The 14726-nt window shown below is 43.9% G+C and overlaps 1 protein-coding gene across 3 annotated transcripts in view; it reads right to left on the bottom strand.

Annotated features, from left to right (window-relative positions):
- LRP4 (LDL receptor related protein 4) overlaps positions 1 to 14520 on the bottom strand; it is an 83340-nt gene extending 68820 nt beyond the window's left edge. For all 3 annotated transcript variants that reach the window (XM_038138001.1, XM_038138002.1, XM_038138004.1), the window contains exon 1: positions 14314 to 14520. In XM_038138001.1, coding sequence (XP_037993929.1) covers positions 14314 to 14398 — 85 coding nt within the window. In that variant the 5' untranslated portion in view covers positions 14399 to 14520. The remainder of the gene's footprint in view (positions 1 to 14313) is intronic.
- Positions 14521 to 14726: the final 206 nt, after the last annotated feature.

Below are 14726 nucleotides of genomic sequence, written 5' to 3'. Positions count from 1 at the left end.
CTTCTGTTGCTTCACTGCTTGCAGAACCATGGCCCTCAGAGGCAAACTGACAGAAGTAGCTGGGGTCATTTCCTGTTTAAGGCTTTAAAAATGTATTTACTACAGTGGGTCATGCGTGACTTTCTTCTTACAGTCTGCTTACCAAGTGTTTGTACATTTGGAAGTAGGATAGGCACGCTACTGTGCTGAAAATTCTTATGGAAAGGAATAAACACAGGGAATTAGATCATTCTACACTTCAGTAAGTAAATATTTTAAAATGTAACATTCTAATCTGGGAAAAAACCACTGACTTTCATGTGCAGAAAAAAACCAGCTATTAAGCAATCAGCCACCATGGTTAACTTCTTTACCCTCAAAAGAAAAAAGTCTGTAGACCCCAAAATAAAGCTGTCAACTATCCTGAGAGAAAAGTAAAAAAATCCCAGACCTAGCCATTAGCACACCTGACCCAAAAACCATAGGGAATCTTTATGTAACAGCTTGCAAAGATGGCACTCCCAACCCAAGTTCTGTACAGCTGATCTCCAGGGGGTGCAGGGAAAAACACTTGAGCTTTTGGGTAAATACAGCCACTGGAGCCAATAATGTATTTACAGAATTCTACCCAGCAATCTAGCTTGCTGCTACAAAGCAGCAAGGAGGAACACTTAACAATTATTAGGTAAAGTTTGCAACAGCTAAACTATCCCAAGCCAGGAATCTAGAGTTAAAACTCGGATTTCTAACCCAGCCCAAGTTAAGCTACTGTTCTCAAATTTCTTGACCTTTGTGATTACACGGTTAAATGCCATTTTGTGATCCATCCTAAGAGATGCTACAGTCAGAACAGGGGAAAGAGTGGAAGAGTCATGGACACAGAACAGATCTTTGCGAGCTGGGTTTAGATATGATGCTCCTCATTAGAGTAGTGCCAACTCTTTATTGAATATGCTGGCAGATAACAGGCACACACACTATCCAGGGCAAAAAGAGCAACTAAATCCTCTTAGACAGACATTACATCTGAGAATAATTTTCACTCTCCCAGTATCAGACCTCAGAAACAACAAACAAGTCTAATTGTGGTAATCTTGTGTGCATTGTATCAGAGGGGGGAAAAGAACAATTAGAGAAAGGCAGCTTCAACAGAAAGGCAGGAAGAAGCATCACCATACAGACTAAAGGGCAAAGCTTAAGTGGAGCCTCTATTTACCACATTAATCAGTATTTCATTGTGGGTTTTTTTCTCATTACTTCATACATCTGTCAATTTACTACACGTAGAAATTCTTAATTCTTTAGAGTAGGGACTGTTCTTATTGTATGCACATGCTGCATCTAACACTGTGAAGCTCTGATTTCCATTAGAGTGACTCTTTACGTGATCCAATTGACAACTCATGTGTAAGATTCATCCTATGTACATCTTCCCCTTCAGCCTGCCACATATTCATTCAGGGAGAACAGGAATGGCCATTTAGACAGCTTATGCTTTCCCACAGCTAGTTCTGTCTTCCTGTGACTAACCAGACACTTTGCATCACCACTGCCACTTTCACATCAGCTCAGGAGGAGAGCGGATTGTGCCCTCTTTTGTGTGCATGCCCAGGCCAGGCTTGTGAAACCACATCATCACACTATATCAGTGGAGAGTGGTGGGGAGAGCAAGCGAAACTCTAATACAGAGTCTGCAAATAAGGTCAAAAACCAACTCTCTGCTAGACATCAGTCATTTAAAAGGCAAGATTAAGGAAGAAGAATCAAGGCACAAGCAAGACGATAAAGCTTTTCATATTCAGATTGACCATTTCTCTGGCAACAACTCACAACTTCAGTCTGTGGTAGCCCAACTAAAATAAGATAGTAGGTCTTTTCTTGCAAGCCTAATGAGTAGAAGTTTCCACCACAAAGGGCATCAACAATTAATGTACTGTACCAGTTGCAACATCTATAGGTTGATCTTTCACCACACTTGGATGCTAATATAGCACTGTCGTACAAGTAACAATACAATAACAAAGCCTATGCTTACATGAGCCACAGAAATTAAATCTTGGGCTTGAATTCCCACCTCTCCTTGTCTCTAGGGAAAGCCTTTCCAAATTACTATCAAGGCAAAGCAAAGAAGCAGCAAGTCAGTGCCAAAAAAATGGTTGGTCTTGCCTCCCTCTGTCCTTCCATCAGGTCTATACTGATGAGCTCACTGAAGAGTAATTCACTTCAGTTTGCCAATACCACACAACCTGTGGTTTCACCATGTTGCAGGCCAGTTCTGTGACCAACAAACTGGACTGATTCATCCAGCAGACATCTACACAGACCTATCAAAGCGACAAGGGAGTGAGACTGCTCTCTGGGACAACCCACAGTAACACCAGACTAGGTGCAACAAGAAACCACACCCCTGGGCCAGGAGCTGGAGGCCAAGCCACACACACTGTAGGCAGAAAAGAACAACCCTCAGCAGTGACAACATCCTAGTATCCCTGCCAAAAAAATTTCTCTCAGAGAAATCAAGTTTTACTAAAAGGGAGCAGAGCAAAAACTCCTCTAATTCTGCTATTCCAAAACATGGGCTATATATTACCATAAAACTGTATTTTGATGACAATATTTCCCATAAAGCAAGGTTATACTAAACCCTACTCTGAATCAGTAACATGCCCTTGTAAGTCATTTGGAGCTGCATTCTTAGTGCCACCTGAAACAAGCTACAAACTGTGTCCAGGCAAACCAGACCTCCACGGTCCAGCCCACAGTTAAATTGTTTTAAGCGGTGTGTTTGATTTACCCAGTTTAAACAGGAGGAGAGGACTGAATTGATAGATATGAAGGAACAGAGGATTGGCAAAATGCAATTCATGATCCATAAGTCGTCTCTTCTAGGATCCTTGCAAAAGATGTGGATCTGGAAAAATACAAGTGGGTGATAACTGGGACTGTCAGAACATTGTTTATTTCCTGCTAGCAAAGACAGCAGTTGAGGCCTCCAAGGATAAATAAATTTCTTAACCAGATGGAATACATTTCATTTCCAAACATCATCCATACAACAATGGACCAGAAAGAAACACAGTAACAAGAAAACAAAATTACTAGAGATTTTAGAGATGAGATCTCATCAAAATCTGCACTTGCAAAGAGCCTCATGTTACATCAGAACTCTCACCACATTCCACCACAATCAATTCAAAGACACTTTTATTTGGCAAAACAAGCTCTGCAAGTGTTACCCACATATAAAAAGCAGCATGCTTGAGTTTCTTCCAGAAGTGGGTTCAACACATGAAGGGCCCATCTCCACAGAGGTTTTAAGAGAAAGGGATACATGGCATGGAGTCCAAGGATAGAAATGAAATGTTCCAAAGAATAACATTTTATTTCTAGTAAGATAAATGTTCCTTGCTCTAATGTATTTTGTCTTTTACTCATAAGATTATAAAATTTTCTTCTCAGCCTTTCCTTTTACTTCTCATTCCAACATTTATTGTTTATGGTATTCTCCCTATATCCAAATTGCAACCCAAATTGCACATGCCAGCTCAGTATTTGGTAAAAGTCTGACTTCATTTTTCACATTTCACTTGGCACTAAGTGTCAGCAGAATAACTTTGCACAATAACTTGTGGCAGTTTAGTTGGCTAACAGGTTCGGACTTCTTTTTTCTGCTATAGAAACTTGTGTTCTGGTTTAGATTCTGACTAGTTTCTCATGTGAATTTTGGATGAAATTATTTGCTTCCCAAGCCTCAAAAGGAGTGTCAAACCCCAGAAACAATGTTTTCATAGGCATGGATAGCATTTTCATTTGGTTTCAGCCTATGGCTCTCCTGTGTTTTTAGGTGGAGACAATTTTTGCTGCTTTGGATAAGATTGCATAAAAAGAATTGATTTTGCTGCTGCTAGGATCAGCAATGGAAATCCTCCCAGTCCTACTCTGTAGCAATCATTACACAGATCTCTAGATCTAGTAACTTCATGTCATTGTACATCTGAAAATAAAAAAGCTGACTTCCCTTTGGTTGCAATGGAAGAACGTTCAGAGCTCTGGAGTTCGTTCTTGTGGCAGTCAAATATTTAATTTACTCTTGATTAGTATAGGAGGAAAATCCCAGCAGTGTATTCAGTTCTAATGGTTTGAACAGTTCAAACATGGCTTGCTTGCTAGGACCACTAACACAGCCAGCACAGTCACAAAAGCCTTAAGCACGCAAAGGTTCCTGAGGCTCGTTACGGTGGGGCTGTAGAGGGTCTGTGCTGTCTACCCATCTTAGCTCAGTCCCATCCCACAACAGATAATATTCTCCTGATGGAGTTACTGTCACCCTGCTCCTGTGAGCCACTCCCCTTCTGCTTGTCTCTAAAGGGCATGGAGCCACAAAGCACATTAGAGACTTTGGTATGCAGCCTGCACAGTCAGAAAAGCTGGCTCCTTAGGCTACCTGGTCTTCCAGGGTGTAGCTCCAATGGCCCTCTGTCCTCACAACACTTCAAGAAGCAGCTTTAGTATTGCCACCACATTTAGTTTAAGATCCTGACACAGGATGCAAAGCATGTTGTTACGATGTTGCTCAAGAAAAAACCCAAGAAAACTCAAATAACACTCCATGTCTTTCCCAGATTAACCTGCAGGACCAATGCACTTTAGCCAGCTAACATAGGTGTTTTGGCAGCTGTCCCAGTCACTTAATCGAAGCCTGAGCTCAGAGGCTGTTTTGCCTGAGCAGGTAAGTCAAGATGAACATACCAAAGATGTCATCTCTGCCTCACTCCCTTCCTTGCTCGAAGGCTACTGTCTGAGTACTGTTTATTTTTATCCTACAATTGATGAACTGCATATAGGTCTAATTTGCCCTGTATCTCCCATTATTTCTATATCATAACTGTTCGGTTTCACCTTGTGTACCCAATTAAGCTAAGTGGGGGTTTGCCAAACATTTAAAGGAGGCAAGTGTCTGTCACCCCCTCTTTCTTGCCAGTCTGCTCTAAAGCACCTCATCACAAAAATTGCTCATGGGTCCTTTCTCAAAAAATAATCATCTGAGTTGCTCTCATTCTTCTATATTACCATCATCTAGTTTGCTTCTCCAGCACAACCAACCAAGAAAAGGTTACTACAGAGTATCACAGGAATTGTCCCCCTTTTTTTTTAGACATTCCTTTCAAGCTTAAAAGTTTGCTGCCAAACTTCTAAAGACTTATGGGTGAAGAACTAACCATAAGAAGGCAAGAAAAGAAGCACCAAAAAAACACCCAACATTTTCTAGGGACAATTGACTGGAAAACTTAAACCTAAGCAATTTACTTATTTTGTTCCAGTCTGGAACTTGCACTAAGAGCAACAGAAGGTTACAGCTCCTCCTCTTCCAGTTCACAGAAGGCAGGTCACAAACAAGAGAAACCTCAGAGAAATAACAGGCTTCTCCTGTTAGTGAGCAAGCTGCTTCAAGCCTAAGTTTGTAGTCGAAGGTTGCAGAACTCCAGGAACACCAGGGTTGTTCTTGCTTGAGTACTGGTAGCGTAGAAATAACTCAGCATAACTGTAAAGATGCAAAGATGACAGATCTGCCCTTCTGGAGGAGTTGAGGCACAGGCAGGGGTCCACCTGCTTCCCAGATAAAAGAACCTTGTGCCTGGAAAAAAAAATCAACAAAACAAACAAACAACAAAAACAATCCCCTAAAACCAACAACTAACACCCAAAAGGCCTAAAGGTCTTCTGCTGTTTAAGGTAATGCGGACTGCAGGTCTGAATTCTTCCATACACTCAAAAATGCAGTGAACAAAGGCCTACAGACAGTACTGATTCATGAGTGGTGACAGTTCAAACTGGAACACATGAGGTTACCACCCTTGTGGTGGAGACAACTGCTCGGCAATCAGCTCTTCATGAGTCAACACTCTCCTGCAGCTGCTGTTCACTGGACCAGGGAGGAAGTCAGATTCAAGAGGCAGCCTTCTCTAAGATAGCAAAAGGCCATAACCACACCAACCACACATATCAGTCCTTCCCAGCTTCCAAGACAATGCCCAAGAAAATTCCCTTCACCACTTCATCTTTGCATGAATACAGCTCTGAGCTCAACCTGCTCTTTCCTTGTATTTAACTTAGGTCTGTTTGCAGGGCAATGACTATTGCTCTTGAAGAACTCCTGACCCAGTCTCTCACTTACTGCTGCATCATGCTTTCTAAGATTTAAACACTGAATACTTCTATTTGAGATCCATTACTAAAATGCAAGTAGTTCTCTAGCATTCCTATTTACCAATGACTATTCTCTCCTGTTTCTTGGCTATTAAAGCCTGCAGAATGGCAGCCTCCAATCTATTTCCCCTTTCCCATACCACAAACTCTCTAGATTTCTCTCACAGACAGATTTGTTGTGTTTTTCCTCATGCAAATAGGAGCTATACTGATCAAGACCCTTTTTATAAAGGCAGCGCAAATTAGTGGCAGGTCCTTCAGCCACAAGAAGCTCAACTCAGGTTTTTCAGGAGTAGTAGGCTTCAAAAATCACAGTGAAGAGAATACAGTCTTTGAGGCCTCAAAAACCTAATTTCTTAAATTTTTCGAGCTTGAAGAAGTGGCAAAGTCTGATTAATAAAGAAAGGACAGCAGTAAAGCTGGCTTCCTCTTAACAAATGCAGTTTTAATTCAGAGAATTATCCCACCTCCTGGTTCATCCTCAGAAGCTTGGAACAGAAGCAGGAAGTTACAACCCCAAGACTCCTCTCTTTTTTCTTTCCCTGCCCTCAGAGCTGCAAAGAAAGGATTTGATTATTCAGCAGTTATGGGAACTCAGAACTAAAATTGGGTGGGAGCACAAAGGAGAAAAAAAAAAGAAAGAAAAAAGGTGTGTCTTTATTTCATTCTAATCCTAGATCCCACGAGACAGTTCTGATACACTGAATGGCTGCACCTCTCCCAGCACAACCAGCTGCCACCAAGTCAAATGAACTGACTGAGCTGGAGATTCAGGCTAAAGAAGCAGAGTGTCTATTTCCCTCTAACCTTGCATAGTCCCAGAATGCTTCTTAGGAGCCTTTCCAAGAAGAAGGCTGAGAACATCAGGTGATCAGGCATCTATGTTTTAACTGTTCACTATAGTGACTCACTCTTTCACATAGCAATTCTTAATGGGGAAGAGAACTAGGCTGCTTTTCCAGGAAAAGAGCAATTTTCTGCCACCAGACTTACACTTGTTTCTATATCCAGACTTCTTACCAAACCCATAGTAATCTCCTAGTCTCACTTTATGCTTTTCTCCAAGCAATTATCTCCAAAGTTCTAGCTTCTCACTTCAGTTCTGCCCTCCCATTTCATACACTTTTCCAGACAATACTGTCTGCCAAAATACCTTCCAGGACATCCCACTCAAAAATCCTTCTAGCTTATGTGCTGCCAGGCTGACAGATTCCACATTCCACCACTGCAGACAGAGGTGGTGATGGAGCTACCTAATGGGCTCAACATCTCAGTGCTCTGCTAATAGTCTCCCTTTCCACCTCTGCCTCCATTGCTAGGCTCCAAATATTTCATAAAATCACTATATTAGGTTTAGGGACTCTACTGTCACGGATTCCTAACAATTTGTCACATCCTCCTTTAAAGCATTAGTAAAATAAGTCTTTCCCTGTCTCAGCAGTTAAATTATGCTCAGTGCTCATCTTCATTTTCAAAATTTCCATCTTTTATCCTACCTAATTAACAACTCTTTCTGCCATCAGATCCCACATAATTACTCCACTTGGATTTCTTTACATGACTCTTCTGTTCCTTTGCCAGCTCAAGTCCTTGGCTCTCATTTCCAAAATGCCTATCTTTGCTTCTGTTAATATCTGTACTCCTGTATCCCTTTACCTTCTTCTCATGGTTTACACTACTCTTCCACTTGCTTCCTCATCCTTATTTATACAGTAACTGCCTTCTGTAGTCTTTGATGCCAACTCCTACCCAAAACCTCTCTCTATCCTTGTTCTAAGAAGTGATTGGAATGAAAAACTTTGGAAGCTTTTCCCATTAAATCAAAGCTAAGGAAATTTAATTAGAAAGCAATACAATTTTAATATTGACCTTATCTATCCCAGTAGAATTATCACACCCCTGATCCTTATCAGATGTCAGATGTCCAATTAAGACTATAAAGCCTTTGGGGCAAACGTAGCCTCTTCCTTCACAGAGCCACAGCACCAAGACCAATCCTTAAGAAAAACACCTTGGAAAGTCAAAGAACTTGATTTTGCCAAGGGCAACACCAATCCACTGTGATTTGGAAATTACCAGAGAAGTTAAAAGTCCTCACTTTCTGAAACTTCAAAATGCAAGAATAGGGCTCCCCTCAAGAGAAATAATGTCTGACCATGTCTGAGAAGAGAGGAGCTGAGTACAGAATGCACTGAAAAGGTGCATTTCCATGGGATCTCTAGCTCCTTCCTGCCTCAAATCTCCAAAGCCATCACTTATCCACTTCAAAACAGGAGGAGAGTCACTTCTTTTTTCCTCCTCTCTCCAGAAGGAGCACAGCAGAAATAAACCTCGAGTGATAAATTATGCACCACTTTTGTGTGGCTGCCTCTTGGCCAGACGGGAAATTTTTCTCCCAAAGCCTTTTGTTTCCAGCTTTGATCCCAGTGTTGGATCCGCTCTGTTCAGCATGGAGGTGAAGGGAGAGCTGACACAGGCCAAGTTCAGGCTTACTGCAAGTCACAGTCAGATCTTCCATTAGCCTTCTCCCCTCCCCCTTTCCAACTGGAACTCTCCTTGAGTTTGAAAAGATCCTATTAAACATTTTCCAGAGGGCCTTACAGAGGATACATTATTTTGATGGATGCTGGGGCTAAAGGAGGAGGATTTCTAAGTACAGTGAAATAATGGAGTTTGTTCTAATGGGTTTAAGAGATGCCCGGGGGCACCAAGTAAGATCCTTCTCTGCAAATCAAAAACACAGAAGACCAGAAAATGGAGCCGAACAACTGAACGCCAGGAAGCGGGGAAATCGGGCTCTATTTAACTGCTGCTCTTGGTTACAGCCAACTTCAGGCTGCTTGGAAAAACAGCACACACACATATCACTGGCACAAACTTAACAGGAGGAAACAAAGAGACAACAGGGGTCAAACTGGGGGTGGCAAGTAGGAGAAGGATGCAAGGCTAGGTCCCCACCCCCTACCAGAGAGTCGGATCAATTATCCTTGAATACTAACAAGATTTCTGATTAAAGAACTGCTGCTATGCAATAGAAACAGAAAGCTCCAGCAGCTGGGAGGGGCTGTCAGACAGTAACAAAGAGACATAGAAGACTATGCCCTGCTAGGGCACACTGAGGAAGTCACCATGCTGGTAGCCAGGAGAGGGGTCTCCCCTGCCTGGAGTCATGATAAGGTCTCACTGCTGGTAGATTTAACTTCAAGAGTAAAATTCCACCTTGACGCTACAGAACATGGGGGCTGTTTTCAGGCAAATATGTTACCTACTGGAAGCTTTGCTGGACAACAGATCTTTATACAACCTCATCATTACAGTACAGGAAGGTGAATTCTATTCTAACTCTAACCCATTCAGGGAAAAAATCTGGTGCTTTTTACTTCTGAGAGTGGCAACACCAGAAAGTCGCTATCAACCTACAACAGCTTGAGAAACAAGATCTGTGCCGACTTTGGTCATACACTTTTGACAAAACTGCAACTGGCAGTGCAAACACTGAATATGCATCGCTGTCTGTTAATCTTAATGGTTTGTGACTTGCTGACTGGTGGCTAATACCAGAAGAACCTAATCACCTAAGAACCTCATGACAGACAAAGCTTCAGTTACGACTTTTCAACCCACAGGTGTGCTAACATGCTTATACCAGAATGCTTAATGTATCTCATACCATCAGAATCGGGCTCATGATACTTCAATTCCCTTTTTTCCTTTGTCTTCTATATTACCTAATTCCATGATATGAGGAATTTCAGTCATTCACAATTCAGCACTACAAAATTCAACAAACATCAGCTCCATTTGATGTTAATAAAGTCTTCATGAAAACTTATTTTCCTGCCTTTACACAGTGAGTCTCCTTTCATCTAGGGTCACAACAGCCGAGGAGATCTGCTGCTCACAGAAAGACCGACTGCAGCTCAAGAGTTGCCCAGACTAAATGCAAAGGCTGGAATACTTCAGCATCTATTAGATAGCTTTGCACAAGAGAAGCAAAAAAAACATGCCTGGAAAGCTGAAAAACCTGAACATGAATCCACTCACAACAGGAGGGCAGTCAAATACTCCCAGGTAACAGTCCCAGAGCAACCAGATATACAGCGTGAATAAGTCTACAGAATAACAAGCCCCTGCATCCATACACTTACTATCTTTAGTACAGGGAAATGGAAATCTACAGACAGAAGAAAGAAGAGAGTCAAAGAGCATTAGAGTGCCCAGCTTTCACTCAGTAGGGACAACAAACATAAAAGAGTAATGCCTAACCTAACAGCAATGGCAAAGAACCACTGGCACTACAGACACAAAAGTAAGAGCCTAACCATCAAGGACATGAGATTCATGGATGACAATTACACTGAGTGTTTTCTGCCACAATTTGTGTGAAACACACACAGCCACTAAATACGGTATGCCATTTAGAGGAGTGGGTTTGTTCTATGCCAGAGCTCCAGCTCTCGATGTTTTATCAGGTAAAGCCAGACACCTTAAAAGATGGTCAGTTTAAGTCCACATATATACCATCTGACTATGTAAACCCATATAAGAAAACATAACAAATAGCTAAGCCAGAAATAATGGAGGATTAGAGAAATTAAGTATCTACCTTTCTTTTACATTTCTTTTAATAACACTTTATTTACCAATTCACCCTTTCCAACAGAGTCAGTAAAATTTCTGTGGTTTTATGATCTTTTGACCATCAGCAAGAGAAATGTAAGTATTAATAGAAAGAGAAATAGTCACAAGCAGCAAAGGAATTCAATGAAGCTGCAGAACATGCACTTACTATATAAACCTATTTTTAAAACCTTGACTGGTTTTTAAGATAATATCTCTTTATCAGCTTTTATAAGTGTTATGAAGCATACGTTCTATTGTGTTCGACAGTAAGTTGCATTCTAGGGCAAATGGAGTTGGCCTTGGGCAAGACAATTTCTACTTCACTTCCCACATTTACAAAACAAGGATAATATTTGCCTATTTCACAAGAGTGCACGAAGATTCAAGAGCACTATCAGACTACAGATCGTTCTCATAGAATTAATGTTTTAACCAATTTTAATGTTAATTTCACTAGTCTGGAGAGCATTTACAAGTAAAAACAAAATACAAATCACTTTGATTTCTTTTCTAGTTAACATACAGCACAAACTGTTTTATGGTTTGAACTACAAACAACTGGATAATGTTTGTATCTAAACACTTTTTCCTTCTGTAATTTCAAGGAATACAATGTAGAAAAACAACTACCAGTTTTCTGCAATGACATTTTGTGGCCCACAGGAAGAGAATACCCCTCTTGAAGGTTCACAAGACATTCTGGAAATGCAAACACTTTGTGCAACTATGCACCTATTAATTTTCTTGCTGCATACACCCACACTCCCAAGATACAAGAAGAGTTTCTCTATTGCAGAAAACAGTGCTATAGAACACAACTGAAAGCTTCTAGAAAGAGAATGTAAAACAAAATTGCTTATATACAGTAAATAAAACAATAATGCTAATTTCATCCTGGAAGATTTATGCTGTATGCTTTTTCATTCTGTTTTAGTAGACAGAATTGTCAAAAGAGAAACAAAAAACCATCACTTGTCACCATTTGCAGCATATTGCTCCTCATTTTAGAAATATAGGGAATGCTACTCAGTGCCATCACCACTTTGGAAAAAAAAAAAAATCAAGGTAATTCAGGGTGATCAAAAGACCTGTGAATATCATCCAAACTGATGATTCAGCAAACCCTGGCAGTCTCAGTACACCCAAGAAGGACATCATCAGTTCCAAGGTGACAGTAAGAAAACGGGTGCTTTTCACTTGGCTAATAGCTGCAAAACCAACGGCAATGCCAAGCACAGGCAGTTGAAACTGTGATTCCCACTACAAAATATACTTCCACAGAAGTAACACATTCAGCTGTCCAACTATAAAATATAGTCAAGATGTTTCAGAAGTGAAGCTCTGATATTAGCTATATATTTTTCTGGCAGAGCTCCAGGAGCCAAAACAGCAAACACATCAGCCAGACAGGTTCTGTGACATTCTGTATTTATACTAACATAGACCATCTAAACACCAGGTCCTTCTTTGCTCCAGCCAACAGCAGTGCATGACATTAACATTAAATTCCCTCTCTATACCTGTTTTTACCTACAATGCACTTTTCCAAGAGCTCAAGATACTTGCAGACCTCTTTTGTTGGTTTGGGGATTTTTTGGCACAGATTTCTCCAGTCTGATGTGCCACTATCCACTACAAAAGAGTCAAAGGTCAATCTTGCAGACTTGTTTGCTTTACGCTCTCCTGTACTGAGGCAGAGTAGTAAATGACCAAGTGTTCCTAACAGCTTACCTGTTCAGCATCACAACTTCCGTGAATGCTTTATGACAGTTAAGCTGCACACCACCCCTGCAGGTACTTCTAAGGGACAACTTTGAAAATTTTCTAGCTAAGTGAAAGAACACTGACTCGTCACAAATTCTGGTATTTTCTCTGCCACCTCCATCCTGGTATCTCTTCATGTTTTTCCCTACTTCAAATAGGAAAAAGACTGCTCAGGAATTGTGTCCTTATTGCAAAACTGTGTCCTTATTCCCTCATATTTTGATGAAGGAAAGAGGATATTCACTTCTGAAAGGAGCAGGCACATCCAATCATAAACTTACAGTCATCTGACAAGAGGTTACAAAAGTGCACTGATGGGAAAACTACTTGAAAGAGAAACCAACTGCCATAAAAAAAAGCATCCTAGAGACATCAAGGAACAACCACCTACTAGCAAACTTGCATTTTACAATCAGACATCCCCCACATGGCTGTTAACAGCCCAGACACATTAACTAGGAGCACCTGGGTAACAGCCAAAATAAAACACATCCAGATCTGCACCTACACTAAGATCTATCTTTTAGATCCTTCTCACTCCTAGAGGGCAGCTAAGTATCTGTGTGACATTTGGGAACTCAAGAGTACTTCTGGCTCCTAAAAGACAGGCTTTCTGATACACACAGCTACAGCCCTCTCTAGTCAGTCTATCCAAGCTAGCTTAGCACATTCTTCAAAGCTGCCTGCAATTAGTTATTTTGTTAGAAGAGAGGCAATATTACTTGAAACCCAAACTTCCTATGATTGTGCCCCAGGGGCAATACTTGTAGAATGATGGAGGTCAGCAGCACTACTGCAAATGCTTCCTGTAATTTCAGAGTAGCACAGGAGAAAACGGATGGGTGAAATTATACAGCAGCTGCCAAAGCAGCGAAGGGAAAGAAATGAGGTACGTATCTTCTCTCCACACCCCTCCCCCAAAAGCCTTCTAACTCTTCATAAACAATTTTGCGAACCGTTTAGATGTTTTCTTCTCCACCGGGCGCACTTGTAAAATCAAGAACCACAGCACAAGACGAAGAAACAGCAGATGTCAGTTGATAGAGCAACCACAAAGCTAAAGTTTTCATGGCGAGACTTCATGAGACTAGCTCCCGGCTCGCTAAGAGCGCAGCGAAACCCTCCCCTCATCACTATTTTTGGTACTCCTGCTCTGGCCCCGCTGTGCCCGGGCGCTGCGGGAGGACTCCCAGTCCCCGCCGAGGCGAGGCAGGTAGCCCGGGGCGGCACCGCGGAGCCGGGCTGTACCTTTAAGGGGCCCGTCGCGGCGGGTGCGCGGCTGCATTCCTGCTCCGGAGCGGCGGCTGTCCCGACACGCCGGGCACGGCAGCCTGCGAGGCAACCTGCGCGCCCGCCCCGGCCCGGCCCGCCGCTCGCACCGCGGGAACAAAGCCCGCGCCCGCCGCCGCCAAACTTCCGCGGGGAGCAGCGGCCGCGTGGGCGCTCCCGGGGCAGCGCCGCTCCGCGCCCCGCGCTCCGGCCTGCCGGGGCACTCCGCCGGCTGCAGCCCGCCGCGACACGGCGAAGGCGAGAGCCCCGCGTCCGGGCGCGGGACGGGGCGCGGACAAAGCGCGGCGGGGCGGCGCGAGGCAGGGCTGCCCGCCCGGCGGGCGCGGGCAGGTGAGCGGCGCGGCCGGGCAGGGCTCTCCGCCCGGGCACGGATCGCCGCCGCCCAGCCCGGGACGGCAGCCGGGCCCCCCGCGCTGCCGCGGGGCAGAGCGTGCCGCGGCAGCCGCTTACCTCTAGAGCGGAGCAGCGCTCCCAGCAGCACCAGCAGGAGCTGCGGAGGCGCGGGCAGGAGACAACCCCCGCCGCGCCGCCTCATGGTGGCAGCGCCCCGGCCCCGTGCCCGGGCCGCCCGCAGCGACGTCGCGGGCTCCTCCTGCGCGGAGCACCCCGCCACGACCGCCGCTCGCTCCGTCCGCAGCCGCGGCACTCCGGGGCCGGGGGCTCCCTCCCCGCTCCGCCCGCCCAGGCCCGGCCCCGAAGGAGGAGCTCTGCCGGGGCAGCCCCCGCCCCGCTCCCCCCAGCGCCGCGGCGCTTCGCAAATTTTCGGCGCGGCACAGGCGGTCCCGCGGCGGTGTCTCCGCGGCGAGGCACGCACCTCCCTTCCCCACCTCGAGGGGCCATCGCCCATCACCTCGGCGAGACCC

The sequence above is a fragment of the Motacilla alba genome, chromosome 5, assembly GCF_015832195.1.
Source record: "Motacilla alba alba isolate MOTALB_02 chromosome 5, Motacilla_alba_V1.0_pri, whole genome shotgun sequence".
In the NCBI taxonomy this organism is placed as follows: domain Eukaryota; kingdom Metazoa; phylum Chordata; class Aves; order Passeriformes; family Motacillidae; genus Motacilla; species Motacilla alba.
The sequence above is the reverse complement of the archived record's forward strand: the minus strand, read 5'-3'. Positions and strand labels throughout refer to the sequence as shown.